The sequence below is a fragment of the Falco peregrinus genome, chromosome 2 (genome assembly GCF_023634155.1).
Source record: "Falco peregrinus isolate bFalPer1 chromosome 2, bFalPer1.pri, whole genome shotgun sequence".
NCBI lineage: Eukaryota > Metazoa > Chordata > Aves > Falconiformes > Falconidae > Falco > Falco peregrinus.
In genome coordinates this window covers 90,785,573-90,809,971 of record NC_073722.1, presented here as the reverse complement: position 1 = coordinate 90,809,971, position 24,399 = coordinate 90,785,573, and the positions used below count along the sequence as shown (strand labels likewise).

Genomic DNA, 24,399 nt, shown 5'->3' with positions numbered 1-24,399 from the left:
CCCAGCCCGCCGACCCTGCTCCAGCCCCTCCGAACCCCCCGCTCGGGCTCCACGCCTCTTCAGGGACCCCCGTGCACAACCGGCCCCAACCACCGTCCCACCAAGTGCTCGGGTCGCCCCTTCCCGCACCTCCTCGGCTCTCCTCCACCTCGCGCTGCTGCTACCCGCAGCGCAGGGCCGGCTCGGACCCTGCCACTTCGCCCGCGGTGCCGGGAGGGCCTCCTTTCCCCTCCGCGTGCTGCCAGGTCCCCTTTGCTCCCCCCATGTGTGTGGCCACGTCCCCCGGGACCCTCCACACACACTCAGATCCCCTGTGTGCGCTCACTTCTCCATCACCCTCTACGCACTCTCTCATCCCACCCCCACCTCCCACAGCCGATCCCTGTCCTCCTCTCGCCGAGCCCCACACTCGCCTCCAGCCTCACCACACCACAAGGTACAGACTAACTCCTAACTCAGACACGGAGCGGTATTTCAGAAGGACTAGGAGAAAAAATATTTATAACAAAAACAATTAAGCCTGCCTAGTTAGCATCACCCATGTCCTGCATGTGCTCCAGTTGTCTCTTCCATTATTCCAGGACCTCCCCGGCCCCGCGGCAATCCTCTCCATCACGCTCCCCACAACCCCAGCAGCGCTCGTGGTGACTGAGCCAGACCCCCATACTGGTATACCAGTCTGTCACAGGCATCAAAGCAGGCTACTGGGACCCACCTCCCAGGCTCTGCCTGCGCTGGGCATAACCCTGTTTAAAAAGGACACCTGAGACAAAGAGGAACATGAAAAGAGGAGAGAAGAAATGGAGAAGTGTGGCTGGGAAAGGGCAGGGTGAAAGCTGGGGGAGAGTGGAGAAACAAGAGGGGATCTCTGACCGAACCAGCCCACTGCAGGATGCTACGGGCCTGCGCCCGGCCCCGCTGCAGTGAGGACGGGCTCGATGCTGGCGCCCAGCCGGGTGCTGTGTGCTTCTGCAAGAAGGGATGGAACCACGAGCCTCACATCTCCTCTCCCCTCGCTTCCTGCGGAGGCACCTTGCTGTGCTGCTCGCCATTGTCACCTACGCGGGGCACAGAGCAGCGGCACCTCAGCAAAAGCCGACAAGCCAGACAACAGGAATTCTTCCTGCCCCAGCAGCTGCTCCTGGAAGACCTGCAGCTTGGCAGAAGAGCAGGCGGCTCCCACCCCAGAACTCTGCCAGCAGGCGGGTACCAGGGCTCACCTTCCGTCAGGCGGCTGAGGTAAGCGGTCTGGGCGCTGTTCCCATTGACCAGTGCCAGCGCCTCATGCTTGGTGGAGCTGCTCATGGTCTCCTCTTCCCCCCTCCCCTCATCATCGTCTTCCGAGTCCACCAGCACTAGCACATCACCTGAGTCTTGATTCCTGTGAAGAGCAGAGCAAGGGGAGGTAGGCACTGAGAGGCTGAGGGCAGCCTGTCCTCACCCCTCCCTCCAGCCGGTGCCTCCCCTGGCTTTGACAACCTTCTACACCAAAATGACCAGCTTTGATGGACTCTTCCAATCCCACACCAGCTATGTTCAAAGAACAGCTGGTTTCAGACCCTGCTGGCAGCAACACCACCAACGGCATTAAGCACTGCTTCCCGTTTGTCTTCTGAAGTCCTCAAACCACAAATATTCACGCACCAAAGTGCGTGAGCCCCTCCTGAGCGGAGTTATTGCCCCCTCCCGCACAGATGGGGAGCAAAGGCACTCAGAAAAGTCTTCCCATGCTGCAGCCCCGCAGCCGTGGGAACAGGGGCAAGGGAAAGGAGCAGGGCCAGGAGTGGTGTGAGCAGCAAGCAGAGAAGAAATCTGGTGCACCTGAACCCCAAGGCGGCACTTGTTCGTGTGCAGCTACCAGACATCCCACCTGAGAGGGGAAGGACACGGTGAAACCACCCGCGCAGAGCAGCTGCAGATCGCTGTTTCTATTTGCTCAAAGTCTTTGGGCTCACCCGCACCGAGGAGCGGCAACTCCCACGCTACCGGGAGCCTTGCCAGCACCGACCCTGCACAACCCCAAAGGGATGCCACCCCTGCTCTGCCCAAGTGCTCCCCTCTCTCCCCTCCACCTCCTGCTCCCGCAGCCACGCCAAGTCTCACCCAGCGGCACCGTTCCCTTCCCGTGGGAGGCACAGCCCCCAGGGAAGAACAGCTTTGCTCTGGGGACAGCTCCTGCCTCAGAGGCGGATTCCTGACCCTACCAGATCATCCCTGCCAGGAGACACACTAGTGAGGCCAGGTGGGACTGGGCTGTGGAAAATCAGCTCACCTGAATGCAGCACCTGAATGGGAGAGAAGGGAAGGGAAAGACAGCGTCAGAAACCAGTCCTGCTGCAGTCCCTCGGGCAGTGCTGCTGGTTTTACCCTGTCAATCCTGCCTGCAGCGGGATGGTCTCTGGCAGCCACAGGCAGAAGCACAGAGGCGAAGGTGACCTGCCCACATATGCGACAAGAGCATCAGGGAGGTCACACGGAGAAGCCCATCACAGTACAGCTCCCTGGAGGAGGCGAGGGGAAGGTGCCTGAAGCACGCAGCTGGGGAAGAGCCTTGTGTTCCCAACCCATCTGCCTCCAGGGCTGACAGGGTTTTCACCAGGAGCAGGATGAGGCCCAAGGGCTGCGGTGACCATCAGCGGCTGACTCCAGCACACCAGAATGGACAAGCAGGTTAGGGATAAAACCAGGCCACCCCAGGAAGGAGTAACCCCCTCCCTGGCTTGCGCAGAGGAGAGCTCCTACCTCTCAGGCACAGGAGGGGATTGTAGTACAGGACGACCCCGGTGACGGTGAGAATAGCCAGCAGGGACAGGACCACCACTGCACCCACGACCCCAATGATGTTCTCTGGTTCTGTGGAGAGGAGACACAGGAGGCCAGCTTGTCACCAGGACATGGACGGATGAGGAATTCGCAGAGCAAGTAATAGAGCAGGTCCTGGTGCTGTCTCAGCTGCCATTTCCCATCGCTGCAACAGTCTCACCAGCACAAGGGGTGAGGGTTTCAGGCGCTCATGCTTCATCGATACAGAAAGTACCAGAGCAAGGCCCCTGTTTTTGTGGCTACGTGCGTTTAGTGGAAGCGTATCAACCCCTGCCCATGGCACCTTGAGCAGCGTGGCCTGCAGAGGTGCTCCTCTGTGCTCACAACCCCCCGGAAGGACCAAGGATGCACCTCTCTCAGGCCCACTGCGCTGAGGTGAGGAGAATCAGGCCTTTTCACCCTGGGCCAAAGGGACCCAGTCCTGCATCTGTGCTTGCTGTAAGAGTACGGAAAGCATCAACAGGCAAAGAGGGCTCTTAGTGGCAAACGGAGCTCCTCGCGGGCTCGCCAATAGCCCCAGTGAGGTGTGTCCCCACTCCTCAATCCCTGCCACAGCAACCCCAGGCAGCCCCACTCACGCTTCACCGTCAGGCAGACGAATAGCTCCCTCAGCCCCACGGGGTTCTGTGCCTTGCAGATGTAACAGCCCCCGTCGGTGCCCTGGGAGCAGTTCCGGATGGTGAGCCGGGACACGTTGCCCTCCTGGGTGATGAGGTACCTCCCTCCAGGCTGGATCTCCACCTCTGGCTGGGTGATGCCCCGCAGCCAGGTGAGCCTTGCTGCTGGGGTGCTCTCGGTCACACGGCATGTCAAGGTCACATTGTCACCCACAAAGCAGGTCTTCGGGGGCTCCGATTCCAGTGAAGGGATTTCTGAACAGCCCAAGTGGAAAAAAAAAAAGAAAGAATAAAGAAAGAGTCAAGGAGGGAATGGAGGAGTTCAACATAACAAGCAATCAGCCACCTGACTGATTAATAATCATTAACAGAAGGAAGTCAGACAGGAGTCTGGGACTTGAGCGCTGTGGATTTGGCATTCAGCTCACTCAGAAGACTTAGCAGTCATCACTTCCAAGGAGTGATCTGAGCAACCTTCACATTGCTCAGTCCCTTTTTTGACACCTGTCTTTATATCCCCAGGGAAGAACGGCTGGAGGGTAGTCAGCGGGAAGACGGCAGAGAGGACAAAGGCAGCCCAGTAATCTTCCTTGGGATCAGCGGAGCTCTTGTGTAGCCCTGACAACCCTTGGAGGATAAACGCAGCTCAGGTTTCCAAAAGCCACTTCTGTCAGATCCCTCAGATGCTTGAAGGGGGTCTGGGGGCACGCACGACCCTTCTCCTATAAACCCAGCCCTTCCAAACTTAATCTCAAGCTGAGCAAGGCACTAAAACCACCTCTCACTCTAACACAGGCATGAGGGCTCACGCAGGTGAGAAGCCAGGTGTGAGGAGATTTGTCAGCCCCTGAAGATGAACCCCAGACACAACTCACCTGCAACTATGCTGCAGTGGATCTCAGCTGCCGGACTTCTGTGCCTTGCGGCCTGCAGAGGTGCAGGCACCTCTACGCCAGCGAAACCCTGCCAGGCTGCCCTGTTAGCATCTCCCCCTGCGGCAAGCACCCGTGGCTTGCCTGACCACTGCTTTAATGCTCTGGAGGGCAGAGAATGACCAGGGTACCTGTCTGCCCCACCATTAGCAGGCTCATTAGTAGTTAATAAGGCAGGCAAGCCAACTCACTTATCTCCACAGTGCATGCAGGCTCCTCCTGCTTGACGATATGGCTCCCAACACACTTGAATACTTTGCGGTGGGAGAGGTGGGAGCTGTTCAGCGTTTCCACATGGGTGTCCGAGGAGCTTGTGGAGCTGATGACCCAGCTTGAGTTCTCCAGATTTTGCCCCTCTTCTCTCCAGTGCAGGGTGGGGTGGGGATACCCCCCAGGCCAGCTGCAAAACAGCTGCAGCATCAGCCCTGACGAGGAGGTCTCAGCCCAGCATTTTGGGGTTGACTGCGGCGGATCTATCAGCCAGAACAGCACATGGTCAGAAACACTTCCAGGCTACAGCTCTCCGTGTCTCAGGGTTGGAACCCCCCCACAAGTGCTCATGTTTGCCACCATTCCTCTTGAAAATCTTCCCGGTTTCCCTGCTTATCTTGCTCCCTTACCTGTCTCCCACAGACCCAGGGGAGCACAACTGAGTGACAGCCACAGCGACCAAGCAGGGGGCTGCCACAGCCACCACAGCCGAGCCTTGAGGGACCAACGCACAGGGAGGCAAAACGTTATTGCCACAGGTTTATCCAGCGGAGATGGGATAAGCAGCTAAAAATGCAGTGGGAGAACAAAATCTCCATGCTGCCCTTGGTCCTGATGCCACAGCTACAAGGGGTGACACCGATTCACACTGCTTGAGAACAAGGCTCTGCCTCTCCCCATCACTGATCCAAGCACTTGGATTTCCCAAGGGAACACGGAAAGCATCAGAGCTCTTGCCCAGGGACAAGTAACTAGCTTCTTAGAGCCACCAGCTCAAAGCTGGAGCACTTCCCCAGCGAGCCCAGCACACTGAGGAGGAAGCTATTCCTTGCATACAAGACGCTCTGCCCACAGGGAGTCCTGGTGACTCCAGCTCGCAGGGTCAGGCCCACAGACACGTGCCACTGAAGCCAAACCTTGGTGTGCTCCGCTCCTTCCCACCACCACTGTCACTGCCATGTGGGGCCAGACAATTTTACTCGGCCAGGCACCACACGCTGTGTCCGCACCAAGCTGCACGATGGGGACAAACTCCAGCAAAGAACAGAGGCAGCATAAGTCACCGCTGGCCTCGTGCCAGGGCCACTCCATAACCACCATGGCTATGTTATCTCAGTACAGAAACAACTACAGGGTGCCAGGAGCTGGTCAGAAGCTAACAGAAACCCAAGGGCAACCAACCCCTTCGGGCAGAGCAGGGCTCACGTTCCGGGCAGTATGAGTTCCTGCCTCTCTGCCATCAGCTGTGTTTTCACACACACACGTGCGCAGATACGCACGGGTTTGTTTAGCAGCCATAGGGATCCTGGACTCTGATCCAGGCTGAATTAACACACTGTGCCACTGTGGCTGACTTGCTTAATCCAGTGCTGAACAAGACCCCACAGAGAGATCAGACACTGCCAAAGCAAGCCCCCCACAAGCGGTGTCAGAGGGATGCCTGATGTTTATTTTGCGGAGCAAAATAATGACATGAGTTAAAAAAAGAAACTATTGTGGCAAAACCCCATGTGAGCTACAAGAACATACCTCCTTAGGGCTTGGCTTTCCAGGAACTACATACACACGTCTCCTATGATCTTTGAAACCATCCAGGTCTGGCAGGAAAGTTCCCTACACTGCTTCCTCCGCCCCAGCTCTGGGGAGGTCTCATAACTGATCCCAAATCCTGGCTGTGGTTCGTTACAGCAACCTGTCAGCCTGAGTCACCAGAAACTACCCTGTGTCAAGAGGTGGACACAGCCCTTCCAGGACATCCAGCCACAGAGCTGCACCTTCTCTTCTGTGGTTCCAGGAACCTGCCTCCTGAAGCCATCAGCTTTACATCCTGAACTCCCAGGCTCTCCCAGTATAACTCTACGCTTCTGTCTAAATGCTAACAGAGATCTGTTCCTTAAACGGTAACAAACCAAAACCCTAAAAATCTCCACACACACACCCCCCCCCCAATGAAAACCCCCTCACAGAACACCAGCAAAAAGGACCTCATGCCCATGGAAGAGCCACTTACATCAAACTGCACACAAACATACCAAGGAATCCCTTGGAGCTCTGCAGTCGGTGTTTCCTTCACACCACAAGCTTCCCACCCAAACCAAACACAGAACAGCACCTCGAGGCAGGGCCACACCTTTATGTTGCTAGGATGTTTACTCTACAGCTTGTGGGTTTTTAAAATGCAGTTTTTAGCAAAAAGAGAACTTCTCAGTATAAACCATGAGATGGGTTGAAGATTGTCAACTGGTAACTTCCACATGAAGCCTACAGAACCTGGGTGGCTCTTTTATAGCGGTGCCAAGTCTGTATCCAAGATGTTCACTCCAGCCCAGGCTAAATTGTTCCAGTACCAGCACTGCAGGGCCTGTGCTTCTGCTCTGGGTTTGAGAAGCTTCAGCTTCTGGCCTTTCCTGATGCTGCTTCTGCGGATCTAAAGCACCACCAGAAATACTCCTCTCACGTATTTAAGGGCACATCAGTGTCCCATCTCACCTTTGTACCCTTGGGAAATTAACTGACACATTAATTCCATGCTAACTAATGAAGTTCAGACTGCGGCACCAACACTTGGCATGCCATGGATACCTTTTGCTCCTGAGTGTTTTGCACCAGTGCTCCAGATTTAGGGCTCCCCCCTCCCAAGCCCCATACCTACACATATATTCTCTGCAGCAGTTTCAGGTTCAATTCCTTCACTCCAGCCCTCTGTGACCCTCCAAACCCTATCTGCAGGTTCCCTGCCCCAGGCAGGGAATTTTTATTCATGCGAACTTTCAGAGATTGAATCTTTACAGAACAGGTATAACTTTTACAACACACATCTTCCACCAAACACCAAGAAGGAAGGAACACCCTGAATGCAAACAGAAAACAGGTCTTATGCATGGCAGGTGCTGACGGAAAGATCCAGCAAGAAAACAAGGAACCGACAGAGCACAGTGTGAGTGAAAGAGGCAAACTGGCAGCAGTACCTCCTCAACCCTATAACATGGGCTTGGCTGGTGTAAAGGACAGGAGGTCACAGCCCAGGTGTGAGGGGCCAGAGCCTTCGTCACATGTGATTTGAGTTGGTGAAGGCACCAAGAGTGGTACCGGCCACAGGAGCTGTGCTCCCTGCTAATCTGGAGAGGGCTGTTCCCACAGGAGGCAAGGCATCCAGGCAAGATAATGGTTCCCTGGCAGAAGCAGAAAGGACCTGCACCAGTGGTGTGCAAAGTAGTTGACTTGAGTGGCTCTCCAGCCTAATCTTCCACCCGTGCTGTGAAGATTTCTAAGAGAATGAATTAATGAAATAGAGATGGAAATGCGAAAGGGCACCAAAAGACACAACAGGTAACAAGGCTGAAAAAATGGCCTGTGCTGCTTAACAGAATCTCCCAGGACAGGGCTCCCAGCAGTAAATTTGAGGAATGCGGCCTTTCCATCAAGATCAGAAGGCTGCACTGTAAGTAAGACTCAGCACAGACAACTGACCAGCTGAGGACCCTCCGCTCTCACACCGAAAGGATGGCAACAAGGAACGGCCCAGCTCATATATTTCAAACACTTATTTCAACTGAGGGAAAAAAAGACGGTGAGCAGCAGCCTCCATAAATCCTAAGATTTATGAAGGCTCAAGTCAGCCGGATTCTAAGGCAAAGGGCCACCCTGGAACAGCTACAGGATACAAAAGATTTGTCAAAAAACCTGGTTTATCATCACCAGTGAAGAAGAACGGAAGAGACACAGCAAGGACTTAACAGCTGGCATTTTGTCCTCTGCACTGCACACAACTGAGCCTCGACAGACCATTTAGACACGTCTCTGGGAGCTTGTGAGTGCATGCATAATGGAGTAGTACCAGCCCGCTCACAGATTTTGCACGTTACGGCCACCCTGCCCTTTTCCACATAATTTTTCCACCAGTGCCAGATGAATCTGGGGACCTGTGAGACTGCGGGGAGGAAATTCACAGATGTGAGACAGACTTACTGCCTACTAGGAGCTGGACTCTGTGCTCGTGGTCCGTCTTGTTCAGCACCTCCCTACAAGTGTAGTTGCCTTCATCCTGCAGGCGCAGCTCTGTGATGCTGAGAGCGCTGTTGTCAACCAGGGAGAAACGGATGTCTGGTGGGAAGGCGACCCTCGAGGAGAAGAGCGGGGGGAAAGAGTGCGGATCCCCTTGAAACCAGACCACCTCGGTTGCTTCTTTGGAGACATTTCGGCATAAAAGGAGGACGCTTCCTCCAACCTTTCCGAAGACCACTTCTTCTGTTCCTGCAAAACAGAAGGGGCAGTGTCAGGGATGTAGGGAACGGGTAAAGCCCTCTTCTGCCAGCAATGCCCTGCACATCTGATACAGACCAGCCCTCTGGGGCTTGTTAGGGGGGCTGCTGTCCAAGGATCTCCCAAGAGGTATTTGGCAACTGAAAACATTCAGTGCAGACACACAGTCAAGAAGAGGTACACATCTTAAAAGGCTCAACAGGAAAGCAAGGATGGGCTATTTCTGCTGAGAAAGGAGGGCAACAAACGAGTGACTGAGGAGCCAGAGCAGTGTAGGAGCCCGAACCACAGTGGGTCACAGTGAAGCCCAGAAATCTCGCAAAGAACTCAGCGGTCGTATGACTGTCAAGCAGGGATTTTATTCAGGGCTGGGTGTATGGGGGTATTTCCTCCAAACACGCTCCTTTTCTGTCTCTTTCCTGACTCCTGCTTCATACACTCATCTTACACATATCCATAACACGTTTTTATGTATTCATTAACTATCCGAGAGTGGGCAGGGTTTTATTCAAAATAAAGGAACGCCTTCTTGGCACTTGTGTGCTACATCTTGATGGTCTTCTGTGGGGTTCTTTTTGATGAAGGCTGGACGTCTTCCTCTTTACGAACTTTTGTCCCGCTTGCGTGCAGTTGTTCGGGGCAGCAGCGCACACGACAGCTGACGAGGACCAGTTTGTTTCCTCTTTATCTTCTTGGTGTCTTCTTCGGATGGCCTTAGGGGCACCTTATAGATGAGGTGCAAACAATTTGCAAGCATCAACTTAATAATTTGCATAGTTACACAGAAGGCAGCTTCTTATCGATCGCTTAATAATTTACAGAGTCAAACACAAAGTCACTCGCTTGCTGGAGCACTGGCCCACGCAGCCCCATCCCGCACCGCACCGGGGGCCCAGCACCGAACTGGGGGCCCAGCACCCAACTGGGGCCCAGCACCCAACTGGGGCCCAGCACTGAACTGGGGCCCAGCACTGAACTGGGGGCCCAGCACCCAACCGGGGGCCCAGCACACAACCGGGAGTCCAGAGCCGCCCCCATGTCACAGCGGCCACTGAGGATGATGACACGAGGGCCGGTGTCCCCCTCTGGCCTGTCCTGCTTGCCCTTCCCCCCCCAAATGGCACCCGCACCCCACAGCCAACGCCAGGGTCCACAGCAGCCCCCTCACCCAGCAGCCCCTCGGCGCCTGCCCGCCTCGTTTCCCAAGGGAATCTGGCTACTTTCGACACAAAAACTGTACTTTTAAAGAAAAGGAACCAGCACGAGGGCCGGCTGGGGGGCTCCCCTCAGGAGCGCGGCGGGCGGAGGTACGAGGGGCGTTGAGGGCCGCCCCGGCGCTGGCTGCCCCCTCCCCTCAGCCCCGCTACCTGCGGCCTCCCGGCGCGGCACCAGCCTCCAGACGCAAAGGGCGAGGAAGAAGGGGGCCGGCAGCGTCCCGCCGGGCAGCCGCATGGCCGTGTGCCGCCGCCGGAGCCGCCCGCCCCGGGGAGGCGGTGCTGCCTGGCCTCCGCCCCGGCCAGCGGGCAGGGCAGGGCGGACGGGCCCGCTCGCCGGGGCCCGTGAAGGGGGTCGTGCACCAGTCCCCACCGCCCCAGCCCGCCATCTTGGGCGCCCGCCATCTTGGGCGCCCCCCCGACCCCGCCCGCCATCTTGGGCGCCCCCCCCCCGACCCCGCTCGCCACCTTGGGGCGCCCCCCCGCCATCTTGGGCAGCCCCGGGCCGCCGGGCCGCTCTCCCTGTGCTGGGGCCGGGCACGGAGCTCGGGGGCGGCCGGAGGAGCGGGAGCCTGTGGCGCAGGGAGGGTGCTGTGCCCGGAGGGTAAAGCTAAGTGAAGGCAGCAAGCGAACCCCCCCGCCCAGGGAACTCGCCCATAATTCGACCGCTTAGAGACACCCCAGAAGCAGTGGGAGCGGGGAGCAGTGGTAAATGACTATGAACCGTGCCACAAACTGTGTGATTTGGGGTATGGGAGACAGAAAAAAAAGCAGGCAGCAGCTCGGAGGGACCGAGAGGAGGGAGCAGGTAGCCAGGGTGAGGGATGAGCTGCTCCACAGCTGGAGGGGTCGCAAGCAGCAGGCAACAAGGGAAGGGAAAGCTATGAACGTTTTCAGTTTCTTTAAAGGTTTTCCCAGGATTCCCCTTGGTGAATGTAACAAGGCACAGCCAGTGTGCTGTTGAATTTCAGCAGCAGATGTGTTAAATTGTCCCAATGACAGGATTTCTTCTGCTGACTGGTGCCAAGTGGACCCAATGGTCCTGCATTGTCCACTACTGCAGGCAGCAGCTTCCAGGCTGATTTGTTATATGTAGTAACGCAGAGTTCTCTGCATAACCCCGCAGCGAGGGCTGTAAAGCACGCAGGTATCCTCTGGTTCCTGAGGCCACGTTACCGCTGGGGGAAGGCACAGCACGGCCGTCACACACCGGGCTGAGGCGATGGAGCCCCCCGCGGCACATCAACGCGCGTCCGCCCACGGCAGCAGCGCCGCTCCAGGTAACCGCTCTGCGCAGAAACCGAGGCGGCGCTGCAGGGGGCGCCCTAACAGCGGGAGCGGGGAAAGGCTTGCGGCGCGCCGCCGCCAATGGGAGCGGAGCGTGGCGGCGTCTCCGCCAATAGGGGCGAGGAGGGGCGGGGGCGGGCCGGCGCTCGGGCAGCACCTCCGCCAATGGGAGCGCGGTGCGGGGCAGTGCGCGGAGCGGGGCGCAGAGCCGCAGCCATGCCGGTGGACCTGGGGCTGTGGAGCGGGCCGCTGAGCCTCACCGAGGTAGAGCAGAAGCCGGCGCACCCGCTGCGGGTCAAGTATGGCGCCGTGGAGGTGGATGAACTGGGCAAGGTGCTCACGCCCACGCAGGTGAGCGGGGCCCCCCCGCTCGGGGGTGTGTCGCAGGGCGGCGCGGCAAAATGGCGGGAGGCGGCCGGGCCTCAGGCGCCTTGGCTGGGGCAGCCCCGGGGTGAGCTCGGCGGGGTGCGGGGGCGCGGAGCGGTGCCGCGCCCTGCTGGCCTCCCCCGTGCTCCGTGGGCTCTCACAGGCTGGGTGCGAGCTGGCACGAACGGCCCTGGAGCCGGGTGTGGCTGCCAGCGCTGGCCGCAGGTGGCCTCCCTGTGCGGTGCAGCGGGTGGTGCAGGCACGGGGCTGGCTGCTGCTGACGCTGTTATCCCTCCAGGTCCAGCACCGCCCCACCAGCATTGAGTGGGATGGCTGTGATCCCCAGAAGCTTTACACCCTGGTTCTCACGGACCCGGATGCACCCAGTAGGAAGGATCCAAAGTTCAGGTAATAAGGGCGGGCAGCTCCCTGTCTTGCCTGGGGAAAATGGAGCATCCCTCTCGGTCCGAGCAGAGGCTTAGAAGGAGGTCAGGAACATGCTCTGTCTAAGGTGCAGCAGTGTAGCTGTAGCTTGGGATAGAAACGGTGACCTTGCATCTCTCCTTGAGACAGGGACAGCACAGGAGGAAGCAGCTGCTGTTGCCAGGGGTGTTTGGAGGTGTGTTGTAGCTTGGAGAAGCACAGCATCTGCTGCTCGCTCTAATTTGGCAGGTGTCTGATTTCCAATTAGGTTAGTCTGTGCTAGCAGTGGAGTCTGAAACATGGCACCAGCTCACGTTTTCTCAAGTCAGGCTCAGAAGTGTGTGGAATACTCAGGCTTAGGGATCAGGCTCTGAGTTTCCTGGATCCACAAGGTGGGATGACAGAGCTGGTCTTGACAAGCTCTGCACTTTGAATAGGGCAGTACCTGCTCAAGGACTTTTTGGGTTTGTCAAAGCGGTGGTGGCTCTTAGCTTCAGTTACCCTGAAAAGCAGCAGTTGGGAGTAACGAAGGGCCTTAGCTGGGGCTGCGATGCAGTCTGATCGGGTTCTGCCTTCTTTTTTAAGGGAGTGGCACCACTTCCTGGTGACCAACATGAAAGGCAATGACGTGGGGAGCGGGACTGTGCTGTCGGATTACGTTGGCTCCGGACCTCCCAAAGGAACAGGTTGGTACCTAGCTGCAGCTGTTCCCGCAGTCTGAGCACAGCGCTGTGTGGATCAAATGCGGTGCACAGGGCCAGGCGGGCAGGCCTGCAGCGAACTGGCTGCCTACTTGGCATGTGCTGCATGGCTGGGCAGAGGGCGTGCTGCGCTGCAGGAGGGCCCTACACAGGACTGCTTGCACTTGCATGCAGCCACAGCCAGCACGAGAACATGTCACCACTGTCCCCTTGCTGTCTGGTAGGCAGGTCTGTGCTGCCTGAAGTTGGTAGGCAGTGCTGTCTGGTGGGGGGGAGCAGTAGCCTGGACAGGACATGAGCTATTCAAGCCTATCTAGTGCATCTTCTCTCAGCTCCCTTAGCTCCATCATACTTCTGATCCTGAAGAATGCAGGCATGTGTTTCCCTGTGCCCCTGGAGTTGCTTCAGAGCAAACCTTAAACCCGGGAATTGCAGGTGACTGGCGCCCATATTGCTGTCTCCTCCCCACAGGGCTGCACCGCTACGTGTGGCTGGTGTACGAGCAGCCAAAGCAGCTGACCTGCAACGAGCCCATCCTCTCTAATCGCTCTGGTGACAAACGAGGGAATTTCAAGGTGGCTTCTTTCCGCAGCAAGTATGGGCTGGGGGTGCCAGTGGCTGGTACTTGCTACCAGGCAGAGTGGGATAACTATGTGCCAAAGCTCTATGAGCAGCTGTCGGGGAAGTAGAGCGAGGAACACGAAGAAGCACCGTGCAGCACCCCTGGAGACCAGGCCGATTGGAGCACATTGCTGTAGTTCTGTTTGATTAGTGAGTTGAACCCAACTGCTCCCGCACTGACCCCTGGAACTGTAACACTGTCGCTGTCCCTGGCCTGAACGCGCTTCCATGTGGCATGATCCAGACCTTGCTGTGCTTCAGCTGACTCCCGTAGGTACAGGTGACCGCTAGCTAGATGAGCTTCTGACAAGGTGTCTGGAAGGGCCACCTTCTCCAGGCCCACCTGCTTAAGGGAAGCCAAAGCCTTTGTGAATTAGTGTCACTTCAGAGTGTTTCTGCTGTACTGAAATGGTATTATGTGGCAGTGCTGTGGGTACAGAACCACTTCTGGGTTGGTGCTGGCTGTGTACTCTCCCCTTCCCAGGCGAGGAGATGGCAGTCTAAGGGAAACACCTCCCCACCCCCCCCTTTTTTTTTCCTCCTATTTTTTTATTTTGACCTTTAAGTATTTGGCCAGCGCCTCCACTTCACTGAAGCGAACCACTAAGGCAGTGAAGGTGTAGCTGGTAGGAGGAGGCAGGGCAGCTGGTTGGTAGCACTACTTTCTGTTCTCTGTTGCCACTCAAAGCTGAGAGACCACTTTGTTTTGTTCAAGTCCTGTTGTGACCCGATGTTAACGTGCTGGTTGCTCACAGTGCAATTAAAAAACTTACCAAGGTGGATGGTGTGGTTGTCTTCTTGGGGGACAAGGGGAGTGCTTACAGGAGCAGCTCGCTGTCAGGGTCCTTTCCCCTCCCGCCTGCTGGAAAGAGGCTGGAGCCTCTGACAGGAGTTCCGCCCTCCTGTGCTGCCTGAAACAAGTGCTGATGCTGGAGGAATGCAGCTCAAAGCAGTCACGTCTTTCTAACAACCTTGTACAAACTTAATCCACTGCCCTTGAGGTGCGGCTTTGCCGAACCAAGGTTGTACGGCAAAGGGCAGTGCCATGAAATAGAAATTCAGAGAACATGCTCTTTCCTGGGCTGTTTCTGAAGCCACCATCTCACCATGCAGCAGCAGGGTAATAATATCCCCTGAAAGGTTCCTGTTGCCAACCTTGATGTTTCTTGGTGCTGAAACACAGGGGCAGCCTGTGGACACTGGCCGGCTGTTAACAAGCCCTTCCACCTGCTCTGCCAGCCCCCCGGGCTGAGGGAGCCTGGTGCTTTCAGCCCACGCTGGGCAGGTGGCAGAGGGGCCGGTCCCGGCCTGTCAGGGGGCTCTCCCCAGCGCCACACGATGCAGCTGAACCCCCGCTGCAGGGTTCCGCTCCCATGAGAACCACCACCAGCTTTACTGACCTGAAGCTGCTTCCCAGCCAAGCTGCAGGGTCCCAGTTGCTTTCCTGATCCTCCAGCAGCTTGCGGCAAGGTCTGGTGGTGTCTCCTAACTGCTTAAAGCAGAAAATGAACCTTTGGTCCAGTCTGACATCTTTAAAAGAGATGAAGCTGATATAACTACTTCACAGAACTAGAAGCCTTCCCCCTTTCTCAAAGGTCTGCACCCAGGTGGTCTGAGAAATGGGTACTGAAATACTCGGCACGCTGCAGCAAGGCCCTGGAAAAGCCCGAGTGAGGCTGTAACTAAGAAAGGTGGTTGTTTCTGCCCCAAGCAGTTTTTCAACCCAGCCATTAAAATATTTAAACATTAAAACAGGGATTGATGGTTTTTCAGGAAAACATCCCCAGTTACCAAAGAGGGTGGGTGGTGACAGGTTTGAACAGTTGTCCTTTGCGGTGCTCAGCACTGGCTGAGCCCTCCTGCGACTTCTCAGGCTGGAAGTGGGACACAAAAAAGAAAACAACCCACCATTCCATTAGCCTAAAAACCTGCACTGTCAAGAACCGCAGGTTTGAACCAAAGCCCCCGAGGTTCCCGATCTCACCCCTTGGTGTCATCCACAAGAGATGCGCTGGCAGGAGCGGTGTGTCACGTCCCTGCTCCCACCTTCAGACTGTGCTGGGGAGCCGCTCTTCCCACAATGAGACAGCGAGGCGTTGTGATGAACACTTTTATTTACAAATATAATTAAAAGCTCTGACAGTTATTCATGCTCTTCCTTGGAACCTGAAAAATGTTTTTGTTGTTTTGTTGGTTTTTTTGTTGGTTTTTTTTTGTCTTTTTTTTTTTTTTTTTAAAGTGCATGCAAAAGAAGTAAAGCCTTTTTTTTTAATCTTTTTATTGTAAGAAAATACACAGTTTGAAAGTGTGAATAATGCAATATTTGTGACCAAGATCATGGGGTTGGGGGTGGACTTGGGGGAGGAACGAAAAAAAAAAAAAAGAAAAAAAAAAAGAAAAGAAAAGGGCTGGGGATGATCTAACAGACAGTGTAGACCTCCAAGTACTGAACTGGAGAGTAGGCAGGGTGGCTGGGAGCAGGAGGAAGGGGGAAAGAAGTAAAAAAATTTTTGATCAGAGAAACAGTTAAAATACAATATGAAAATAAGTAAAAGCTCTCCTTAAATTCCTTCTATACACAAAATACATGATTTGACAAAGCCCAATTTGTGCTACTGGGATCCTGTGGGCTCATTTAAGTGTATTCACATTCTCTGCGACAGCAGAAAATGATTATGATACAATCAAGAATATGCCGAGGACTGAGGTCTCATCCCCGCCTCGCCTGGCATGGTTCTTCTAAAAATCACCAGATCTTCGCCCCGCCCCTCCCCACCCCCAAAAAAGTAATAATATGTCACCACTGATATGTACATCACGATTAAGTTTTTTTTCTGTAAAATGTATCAAATTTTTCAATCTTTAATAAAATTTTTATTATTTAATTATTCCTGATGAATAAATACCAAAAAAATAAAAATAAAATAAAATTATGCAGCAGCTAGTTAAGGTAAGGCTGCGGATTTAGTCTCTCTCCCCCTGGGTTTGTATATATCTTTTGATATTTATTTTTTTTGCTTGTACTTTCATTGATTGGTGGTAAAATGAGTGATTGCTCAAAAGCAACATACATCCACTTTTTTTTTTTTTTTCCATTAAAATTGTCTCCAAAGTTTTCACTGAAACATTTTTAATCATTGCACAGAGACATCAATACTGTGACATACTATGGAAAAGACTGCCAGGAGCTGTCCTGCACCGGGACTTGACACAGGGGGAAAGGGGACCCCTGATGGAGTAAGAATATACAGGCACTAGTCCGACACGATGTCAGTAAGAGAGACAGAAAGAGAGAGAGCACGCCCGTTAACATGGGGAATGTTGGTTTTGCAAGTTTTATCATTGTTTTGTTTGCTTTTTGTTTTTAAATGGCAAAGAAATTTAATCTCATCTATAGTCCTCCTTGGGATATTCTAATGTGACCAAATTCCCAAAGCCCATTCGCAAGCTCTCCATGTCAAACGTTTCAATCTCTCGCTCCTGCCTTTCCAACAAAAACTTTATCCTCTCGCTGCGTTCCTTCTGGAGGGCGGCTAGCTCCTCTTCGATCTGAAAGAAGCACAGTCAGCAGCCCCTTAGCAGAGCACAACAGCCCCCAACAGGCTGCACCAACCCCGTGTCCGAGGTGAGATCAACACACGTAGCCAGGTGCCCCCAGCAGCCCACCCAAAACGTACCTTTTGTTCCAGATGTGCCCTGCGCAGCGACACCCGTTGCTCCAGCTTCTGGAGTTCTCTTTCATGCTGTGCTTCTGTCTGCATCTTTATTTTGCTCTGGTATGCGTTGAGCAGCTCCATCTCCTGCTGGAGTTGCAGTCTCAGGGCTTGGCATTCCGCTTCTTGGGCCTCATCCAGCCGTAGCTGTAAGATCAGAGTAAAACAACAGTCAAACCTCCACCGGTAATCTGCTCCGACACGAGACACACTGCTCCTCCCCCTCCAAGCCGGGAAGCCTCTGCTGGTGGTGGCAGAATGAGAAAGCAGGAACGGCTCCACAAACAGCTGCCTCCCCACTCACACAGAGGCAGGAGTTGCCCACAAGATCCAGTTCTAAAACCCTAGCATGCGAGGGGCAGCAGGGGAAGGACGCGCATTCTGGGGGATACCTGTTACAAGAGGGAAGGTGCTGCCTGATGCATTATTTAAAACAGTTGTTACAAACACAACCGCATCGCTAACCATCCAGTGGCTATGATAAGAAGAACGCAGCGTGCTACGAAGACTGATGGCCTGGCTGTCCCCCGCCTGCGCACACCTCGGTCAGAGCCCCCCTGAACAGGGACAGGTGCCGCCGGACGCCGCACCTACCGCTTGTGAGGCCATCATCTCGTTGATGCTCTGCTCATACTGCTCTGCCAGGATGGCGAGCTTCCTCGTCTGCTCATCCTTCAGACTCTTCAAAATTGTCTTGTGCTCACTCTTTGGAGTTACTTCCAGCTGGTGATTCTTCAGTGCTTTGTACTGCTTAGTTTGTACTTTGCATGTGTCCTGGAACTGCTTTTTGATCTGCATTTCCATAGCCTGCCAAGGAAGGAACGATGTGAAGAGCACGAAGAGCTTTGGGAATGGAGAGGTTAAAGTACATCCAAATAGGTGGGTTGGTGGGAGACAACCACAGCTCCCCTGTACTCTGCGCTGCCTCCTGCCCCTGCACCCAGGTGAGTGGGACACGCTTTGCGCACGCAGCGATCTAACAAGCAGCATCAGCTCAGGTCCTGCTTCAGCAGTGACCATGGGCCTGGGCCAGGAACAGGATCCACTAAGCCCTCCCCAGCCCAGGGCACGTCCACCTTTCCCCGCTGCTTCCTACAGGTCGCCCAGCCCATCACCCTGCCGCTTGCCTCCCCAGAAGTGTTTGCTTTTTCAGGGCCTCCCAGGTTGTTACCTCAGCGAAGCCTCACCAAGCTGCCTTCCCCGCAACCGCGTGCTACACAGAGACTGCGGATCTGAGAACTAGCAAGTGTGTGAAAGCGAATAAAAGCAATGTACCTTTTTGGATGTTCAGAGGAGGAACAGAAATCTCCCACAGCAATTAGCTCGGAGGTTTCTAATCAACCCGCAGCCAGCTTAGGACAGAGCGTAATGCTCAGCACACCCACGTTCCCTCTCTCTTGACTTTGAAAGCGAGGAAGCACCACCCAACCCCCTTCCATGCTGAGGTTTATAGGCTGATACCAGCAAGGGCCTGAAGCAAGCACAGCTCATCAGAAGCAAGTTCTGTAACACTTTGCTAAGGACTAGCCTGTTTTTACCCAGCAGCCTCAACTAGCACAGCACTTAAAAAATCCTCCCTGAGCTCTCTGCTGGAACAGCCTGCAACTTTCTTCTACCAGAGCAGCCCTGCGCAAAGGAAAGGGATGCAAGGGAGAGCACACAGTGCTGGTGGAGAACGGTGGCTCTGCAGCGTGGATGCTGCACGGAGGAGGCAGCAAGCACACAGAGCAGCCTGCCCAGCAGGGCAGAGGTTGGAAGGAGGAGGAAAGCTTCCAGCACCTTCAGGTTCTTTGGTTGCTGCCGGAGCTCCATGAAATGCTTCCTGTGCAGCTCCCGCTCTCGCCGCTTGTTATATTCCAGCTGGTTCTCAAGCTCAGTCTGGTGCTGCAGCCGGATCAGGTCCATTCGCAGCTTCTGCAGTGTGTGCAGCTGCCTGTACTCCAGCTCGCGCGTCGACTCGTCGTGCCGGATCAGCATGGCATGCTCCATTTCCTTCTGGGTCCGCTTCTTGTTTAACTCCTGCACAAGAGGACAGCAGAGCACAAGACAAAAGCTGAGGAGTGATTCTCTGCCCTGAGATGCAGTGGTTCAGTTTGTGAGGTGGGGTGTCTTTGTCGCTCATCTAGACAACATCGAGGGCTTCCATGTGCCACAAGGAAACAAAACCCCAGCAGCAGGATGGGAACGCTAATTGCGCGGCCACCTAGGATCCATCCCCCTGTAACCTGCTCTTCTGGTAGCTCCTGGATCACCCAGGGAGTCTCCAGCAGGCGGCACTGGGACCACACGCAAGCCCTGTCTGACGGCTGAGGATCACAGTTGTTTTCAGTAAGTACATGCCGGGGTGCAGAGAGCTGGCAGCGTCTGGGCTGGGGTAACCGACAGAACTGGGGGCTCTTATTTGTCTATTTTAATTACGCTGCACCCCTGCTAGTCACTGGGAGATGAGGCTTCTCTCGTATCACCTATAGCAGATTGGCCAAAGCAGAGGTGAACAGCTCCAACACATCGGGTAAGAAAAAGAATTTCATCTACTGCTGTGTAGAGGTGTTTTTTGGCCCTAGGTGCAGCGTGTTTTCCAAAACAAGGATACAGCCTGAGCCTCACACAATTTTGCAATGTGCACATAAGAGTTTCTGCACATGGTGCCCTGCAGTCTAGGAAAACCTTCACTGAGCTACAAGCCAAGGAAGAGGAAGATACCAGATTCTATCCCTGATCGCTGCTAATACTTCTGTCTCAAGGTATCGGCAACAACCTGTGGAGCATGGAGCTGAATCCAGCTCAGTCGAGCAGTAATTACAGCTGTACCCCTGGCTGATATTTGGTGACCTTCACAGATGGTCTGCTAGTACATCTCAGTTTCAGCTCTCAGGTTTACAAACTCACGGCTGTGCTTCATGCTAGACTAAGGCACAGCAGGGGCTGCCTTGCAATACACACACCGCCCAGCACAGGGAGGGCTCAGCCTAATGAGTTTCTGCAGTAGAAGAAAAAAAAATAATAAATCTAATTATTCCAAGTTGCTGTTGCACGTTGTAATTCTCAACATCAGCACCTGCAAACAGGCACTTCAACCCCTTAGGCTGTTACAGCTGTGACAGCTTTAAGCTAGGATGGGGAACAGAACAGGGCCAGGTCTTGTCTTTGCATTCTTGGCCCTAAGGATGTTGCAGATGTTTACATTTAACCAAAACTTGCACCTGGACAACCAAGATCAAAATCTTAAATCTACTGGTGTGCTGAAATCACCTCCCCCTTGTGCAAAGGCGGGTAGTGCACTGAACAGCCAGCACGTCAGCTCTGAGTGGTGGTACTTGTGCCTGCCTTCATCTTAGGCCAGGACAGCCAGGCTCTCTCGTGCCCATTCCATGCCCCATTTCAGTTCACACAGTATGAACAAACAGAGGTGCTCCACTTCTCCCCATTGCTTTCTCACTTGTACAAAAAGAACTTCTGTGGTTACTTCAAATACCAAGAAAAAAACCCATTTTGAACTTGTTATTTACCTCAAGTGTCTGATCCAGTGAATTTGAACTAGTTAATAGGGATATTATTTTCAGGAAATAAACACTTAGATAATTCTGAAAATTAGGTCTCTTAAATGCAGCAGCTCAAAGGAGTGTTTCCTGGTTAAAATACCATGATAGGCAACTGAATTCTGTTCTCATCCCTGCCACAGAGCTTATATGCTGTGATAATGGTGCCCAAATCTGATTTTTCAGTCATTCATTTTCAGGCTGTCTGAGTTGACATGTCTGGATGTGATTTGCAAACCAGCTGAGCAGTCCCAGGCACATCTGAAGTCAAGGGCAGCAAAGCTCTGAACAGGTAAGGATACAGGGCAATGTTAAGTATGCCAGAAAATTTGATGGTAGCAGACCAAGTACATGATTATTAGAAATTTTTGACCGCTCGCTCTCAGCCTTTACACTAAAATACCATTTCATCTGATAGTCTTTATCAACATTAATAAAGAATTCAGATACTATAGTGATGCCCACAGGAAAATCTACAAGTAATAACTCTTTCTCCAAAGTGGTATTTGACTACAGGCAGCCTGCAAGGCAAAGGTTAATAAACTAATGAGGAAAAACAAGATGCTGAATAGCTTCTCCTTAACAAACTATTGCCCATTCTGTGCACAAATTTGAGTGGAGCCCCGTGGAAAAGCAATATCTGATTATTTGAAGATAACCAGAATGCAGACACATGAGAGGACTGAATTTTTGGTATTTTTTACATTTGTAGCATTTCATTCTGCAGTCTTAATCTTGTTCTTTTAGGGTTATCACTGGTTTAATACACATATTTCAACTGTGTAAGTTTTCTTTAGCCAACAAGTAGAACCCCTCATGCGATGCCCTTTCAGCCATCCTACTTGCCCATGGAACTCATCATGGACAAACTGCCCTGTGCTGTGAACGAAGCCCAGCAAGATCCCCCAAAAATCTCATGCCCAGGAGCTCAGGTGAAGCACCTGATCCAGAGTGAGTGGCCCACATAATGTTTCTCTCTGCAAGTCAATGATGCCACCCCTCCTCAGTTAATAAAAGCAGCAACATCCTTGTGGAAAACTATTTTCCAAACTGTGTTTCCTATGTTTTTCTCAGTCCTGTTTAGCAACTGGGAACATGAAGATCTAGCACCAGTCAGCAAACTGTTTGACGGACACGAAGCTAAAACAATTAAAGAAATGCTTGCGAAAGGAAGCGAAGAGTGCCATACTTCCCGAATGTTCTGCTGCTCCATCTCGTGCCTCTTGATCATCGTTTTTCTCTTGAAGAAACGGCAGTTTTTGTCATAGTAGAGTCTCTGCTGGCTGAGAAGATGGGCCTCCTCTTCAGCCTGTGTGTGCTGCAGGTTCTCTTTGTGTTTGGATATTCTTTCTTGCTTCTCTTTCTTCGGCGTGCTGTGGTCCTCATTCATTTCCTGTGTGCATACAGCGTCAAAACAAGACTTCCCTTAGGACCACAGTGACACAGGATTTGGAGGACCTTCAGCTACTGGCTACTCCTCTGCCACTCAGTTCATTAAAGGACACCAAAATCCTGACTACACCACCAGGTACCAGCAGAACCAGACTTATCACCTGGCCATGCCCAGCCCTACCGTCTTCCAGAGTGCTATTATGACCCACCAAGAGGAGGAGGAAAAAGTGGCCATTGAACACAAACATCTCAGGGGCTAAACAGTGCAGCAATGAAAAGTCAGTAACACACCACTGCAGGGGAGGCTCCAGCTGTCCAGGAAAGAGACTGGGTCAAACTCCTCAGCTCCCTTCCCAGCTCTGTACCCAGGTTCACGGGAGTCCAGCTCAGGCTTAGGTTTTATTTCAACAGGACTCATGCTCAATTCTCTCTCCAATCAGATGCCCAGCAGGGCTCATCGCTGTTCATTTTCTCACCTCTACATTCTTAACAGCAAGCTATTTTTGCAATGCGGTGGGGATGCTGTACTTGAGTAATGCAGTTTGGGATAGACAACCTAAGTTACTACTTCTTCTAATTCATATAAGAAGCGATCAACAGGGCTTTTCGTCAACTGACATCTAAATGGCTGCTCTGATAACTCTCAGCTTAAGCAAAAACACCCCCCAAAAAACACCCACAGATGAGGAAAAACGGGAAGAAGAATTCTCTGTGAAGTCCCATTTTCCCTCATCACCCTTGGTTTCAAAGATTCTGCTCTACAGCAAATTGCGAAGGTACCTCTAGCACCCTTACAGATTATGCTAGAAATGCTGCCAGATGCTCCCAGATCTTGAAAGTTTACTTGCTGAGAATCTAAATTTGCTTCCAAGCATGACAGTATCCCTTAAACCCCTGGGCTGGCCCAGGTTTATCAAAACGAAAGTCTAGTTCGTGTTCATTCCACACCCCTTCAGCCCTGAAAATGATGGTTTCTTGCCTCTTTAATCTTTTCCTTGCAAAGCTTGTATTGTTTCTTCTGACTTTCTAAAAAGGTCGCCAGGTCTTTCTTTTGCTGAGCCAAAATCTGTTGCTGGAATTTCTTTTCATCTGCTGCAGCTGCCTTTGCCTGCATGGCACAGAGAAAAAAAAGAAGAAAAAAAAAAAAGAAAAAAAGAAAAAAGCAACAAAGGGTGAGGGAGCAGGTACTGAATCCAGCACAAATCAGTCTTCTGTTGTGCGTTTTTTGGTCTGTCATTCTCCCATCACTGTGCTAGACAAAGCCACGAGTAAAACCCCATAATGCCCACATACATTGAAGACTTTCCTCATGCTTCTTACCTCCGCACCAAAACCACTCCGGAGGGTAAAACCCCACTAATTCACCATACAAATTAACATGTTGATTTTTAAACAGACTGAGACAAAGCAGCAAGCTTAGTCATTCCCTCAGCCATCAGGCAGAAGCTCCCTCCAAGGTCCCCACAGGGTCTGTCTGTCTCTCTTAGCCAGCTGTCCCCAGGTGCAGTATTGGTCAATGGAGTGCCCGTTATCCAGAAGGTTGACTTATAGCTGTGAAGCTATTTCACAAAATTGGCCAGGGCAGCTCCGGATAGCAACCATGGAGCGCACTTAACACAGGTTTTAAGCCACGTTTTCACAGCTTCTCTTAGAGATCTGGTACTCACCTTTCCACAGGTACAGCTGTGGAACCTGTAACTCTACTCACCTCTTTCTCCATCACAGCCACTTGCTTCTTGGCCAGCTTCTCCAGCTCAATGGACGAGTTGTTGGCATGCGTCTCCACCTCCTTCTGCAGCTTGAGGCGGTGCTCGTCCATCTCGGCCTTCAACTTGTTTTCCAGGGCGATCAGCTGCTTCTGGTGCTGGCGCCGCATCCGCTTATATCCTGACATCTGTTCCCGCAACTCGTTCTCCTGCTCATGCTCATGGATCTGTCTTGTAACCTGATGTCAGGAAAAGGGGAATTGCTACATGGCCTTCTTCACAAACAAGCTGTCATCATATTAGCTGCTTACCTGTAAACTAGACCCTGTTTTGCTGTACTCTTAGAAATCAACTTTCAGAGAATGCTGTTCCAGGTTTCAGCTGGTGCTGCTGTTTAATGTCACAAACAGGGCCATAAAGTTTTTCTCTCCTGATTTTCACCTACCCTGTCTTTTCCTGAGAACTTTATGTGCATTTTCAGTAACACAGCAGAAAATGCCATGTTACAAATAAAAGAAACAGCAGGTTACTAATCACTCCAGGAAACACTAGAGGAGGTCTGGAAACAAAGGTGGCTGCTGGACAACCTTCT

At 53.1% G+C, this 24,399-nt stretch overlaps 3 protein-coding genes and 1 long non-coding RNA gene across 7 annotated transcripts in view; 1 reads left to right on the top strand and 3 right to left on the bottom strand.

Annotated features, from left to right (window-relative positions):
- Window positions 1-484: 484 nt before the first annotated feature.
- VSIG10 (V-set and immunoglobulin domain containing 10) lies at window positions 485-10,394 on the bottom strand. The gene is made up of 8 exons (XM_027780829.2): window positions 10,213-10,394; window positions 8,552-8,836; window positions 4,564-4,845; window positions 3,402-3,695; window positions 2,743-2,853; window positions 2,273-2,285; window positions 1,221-1,381; window positions 485-1,058 (listed from the first exon to the last, which is right to left on the bottom strand). Exons 1-8 carry the CDS (start codon window positions 10,295-10,297, stop codon window positions 997-999), a joined length of 1,293 nt encoding a protein of 430 aa, XP_027636630.2. The 5' UTR covers window positions 10,298-10,394; the 3' UTR covers window positions 485-996.
- LOC129783960 (uncharacterized) lies at window positions 9,185-10,205 on the bottom strand. The gene is made up of 2 exons (XR_008746167.1): window positions 9,861-10,205; window positions 9,185-9,803 (listed from the first exon to the last, which is right to left on the bottom strand). It is a non-coding gene; the product is annotated as an uncharacterized LOC129783960 (long non-coding RNA).
- A 1,126-nt stretch (window positions 10,395-11,520) lies between the features above and the next one.
- On the top strand, window positions 11,521-14,237 carry PEBP1 (phosphatidylethanolamine binding protein 1). Its single transcript, XM_013295761.3, has 4 exons — window positions 11,521-11,697; window positions 12,011-12,120; window positions 12,721-12,821; window positions 13,308-14,237. Exons 1-4 carry the CDS (start codon window positions 11,563-11,565, stop codon window positions 13,523-13,525), a joined length of 564 nt encoding a protein of 187 aa, XP_013151215.1. The 5' UTR covers window positions 11,521-11,562; the 3' UTR covers window positions 13,526-14,237.
- A 2,244-nt stretch (window positions 14,238-16,481) lies between these two features.
- The window catches only part of TAOK3 (TAO kinase 3), a 93,021-nt gene continuing 85,103 nt past the window's right edge, over window positions 16,482-24,399 (bottom strand). For all 4 annotated transcript variants that reach the window (XM_055796890.1, XM_055796888.1, XM_055796889.1 and 1 more), the window contains 7 exons: window positions 23,810-24,046; window positions 23,081-23,209; window positions 21,899-22,102; window positions 18,950-19,189; window positions 17,765-17,977; window positions 17,135-17,317; window positions 16,482-17,006 (listed from right to left, as the gene is read on the bottom strand). In XM_055796890.1, coding sequence (XP_055652865.1) covers window positions 16,845-17,006; window positions 17,135-17,317; window positions 17,765-17,977; window positions 18,950-19,189; window positions 21,899-22,102; window positions 23,081-23,209; window positions 23,810-24,046 — 1,368 coding nt within the window. In that variant the 3' untranslated portion in view covers window positions 16,482-16,844. The remainder of the gene's footprint in view (window positions 17,007-17,134; window positions 17,318-17,764; window positions 17,978-18,949; window positions 19,190-21,898; window positions 22,103-23,080; window positions 23,210-23,809; window positions 24,047-24,399) is intronic.

What these genes read in the sequence shown, in the direction of transcription:
- VSIG10 (XM_027780829.2), bottom strand. Translation starts at nt 10,297, where the DNA reads ATGCGGCTGCCCGGCGGGACGCTGCCGGCCCCCTTCTTCCTCGCCCTT. An exon ending in AGTCCAGCTCCTAGTAGGCA is followed by an intron (nt 4,846 to 8,551) that starts GTAAGTCTGTCT and finishes TCTGGCTGATAG; the next exon opens with ATCCGCCGCAGTCAACCCCA. An exon ending in TGCATGCACTGTGGAGATAA is followed by an intron (nt 3,696 to 4,563) that starts GTGAGTTGGCTT and finishes TGGGCTGTTCAG; the next exon opens with AAATCCCTTCACTGGAATCG.
- PEBP1 (XM_013295761.3), top strand. Translation starts at nt 11,563, where the DNA reads ATGCCGGTGGACCTGGGGCTGTGGAGCGGGCCGCTGAGCCTCACCGAG. An exon ending in AGGAAGGATCCAAAGTTCAG is followed by an intron (nt 12,121 to 12,720) that starts GTAATAAGGGCG and finishes TTCTTTTTTAAG; the next exon opens with GGAGTGGCACCACTTCCTGG. An exon ending in CGGACCTCCCAAAGGAACAG is followed by an intron (nt 12,822 to 13,307) that starts GTTGGTACCTAG and finishes TCCTCCCCACAG; the next exon opens with GGCTGCACCGCTACGTGTGG.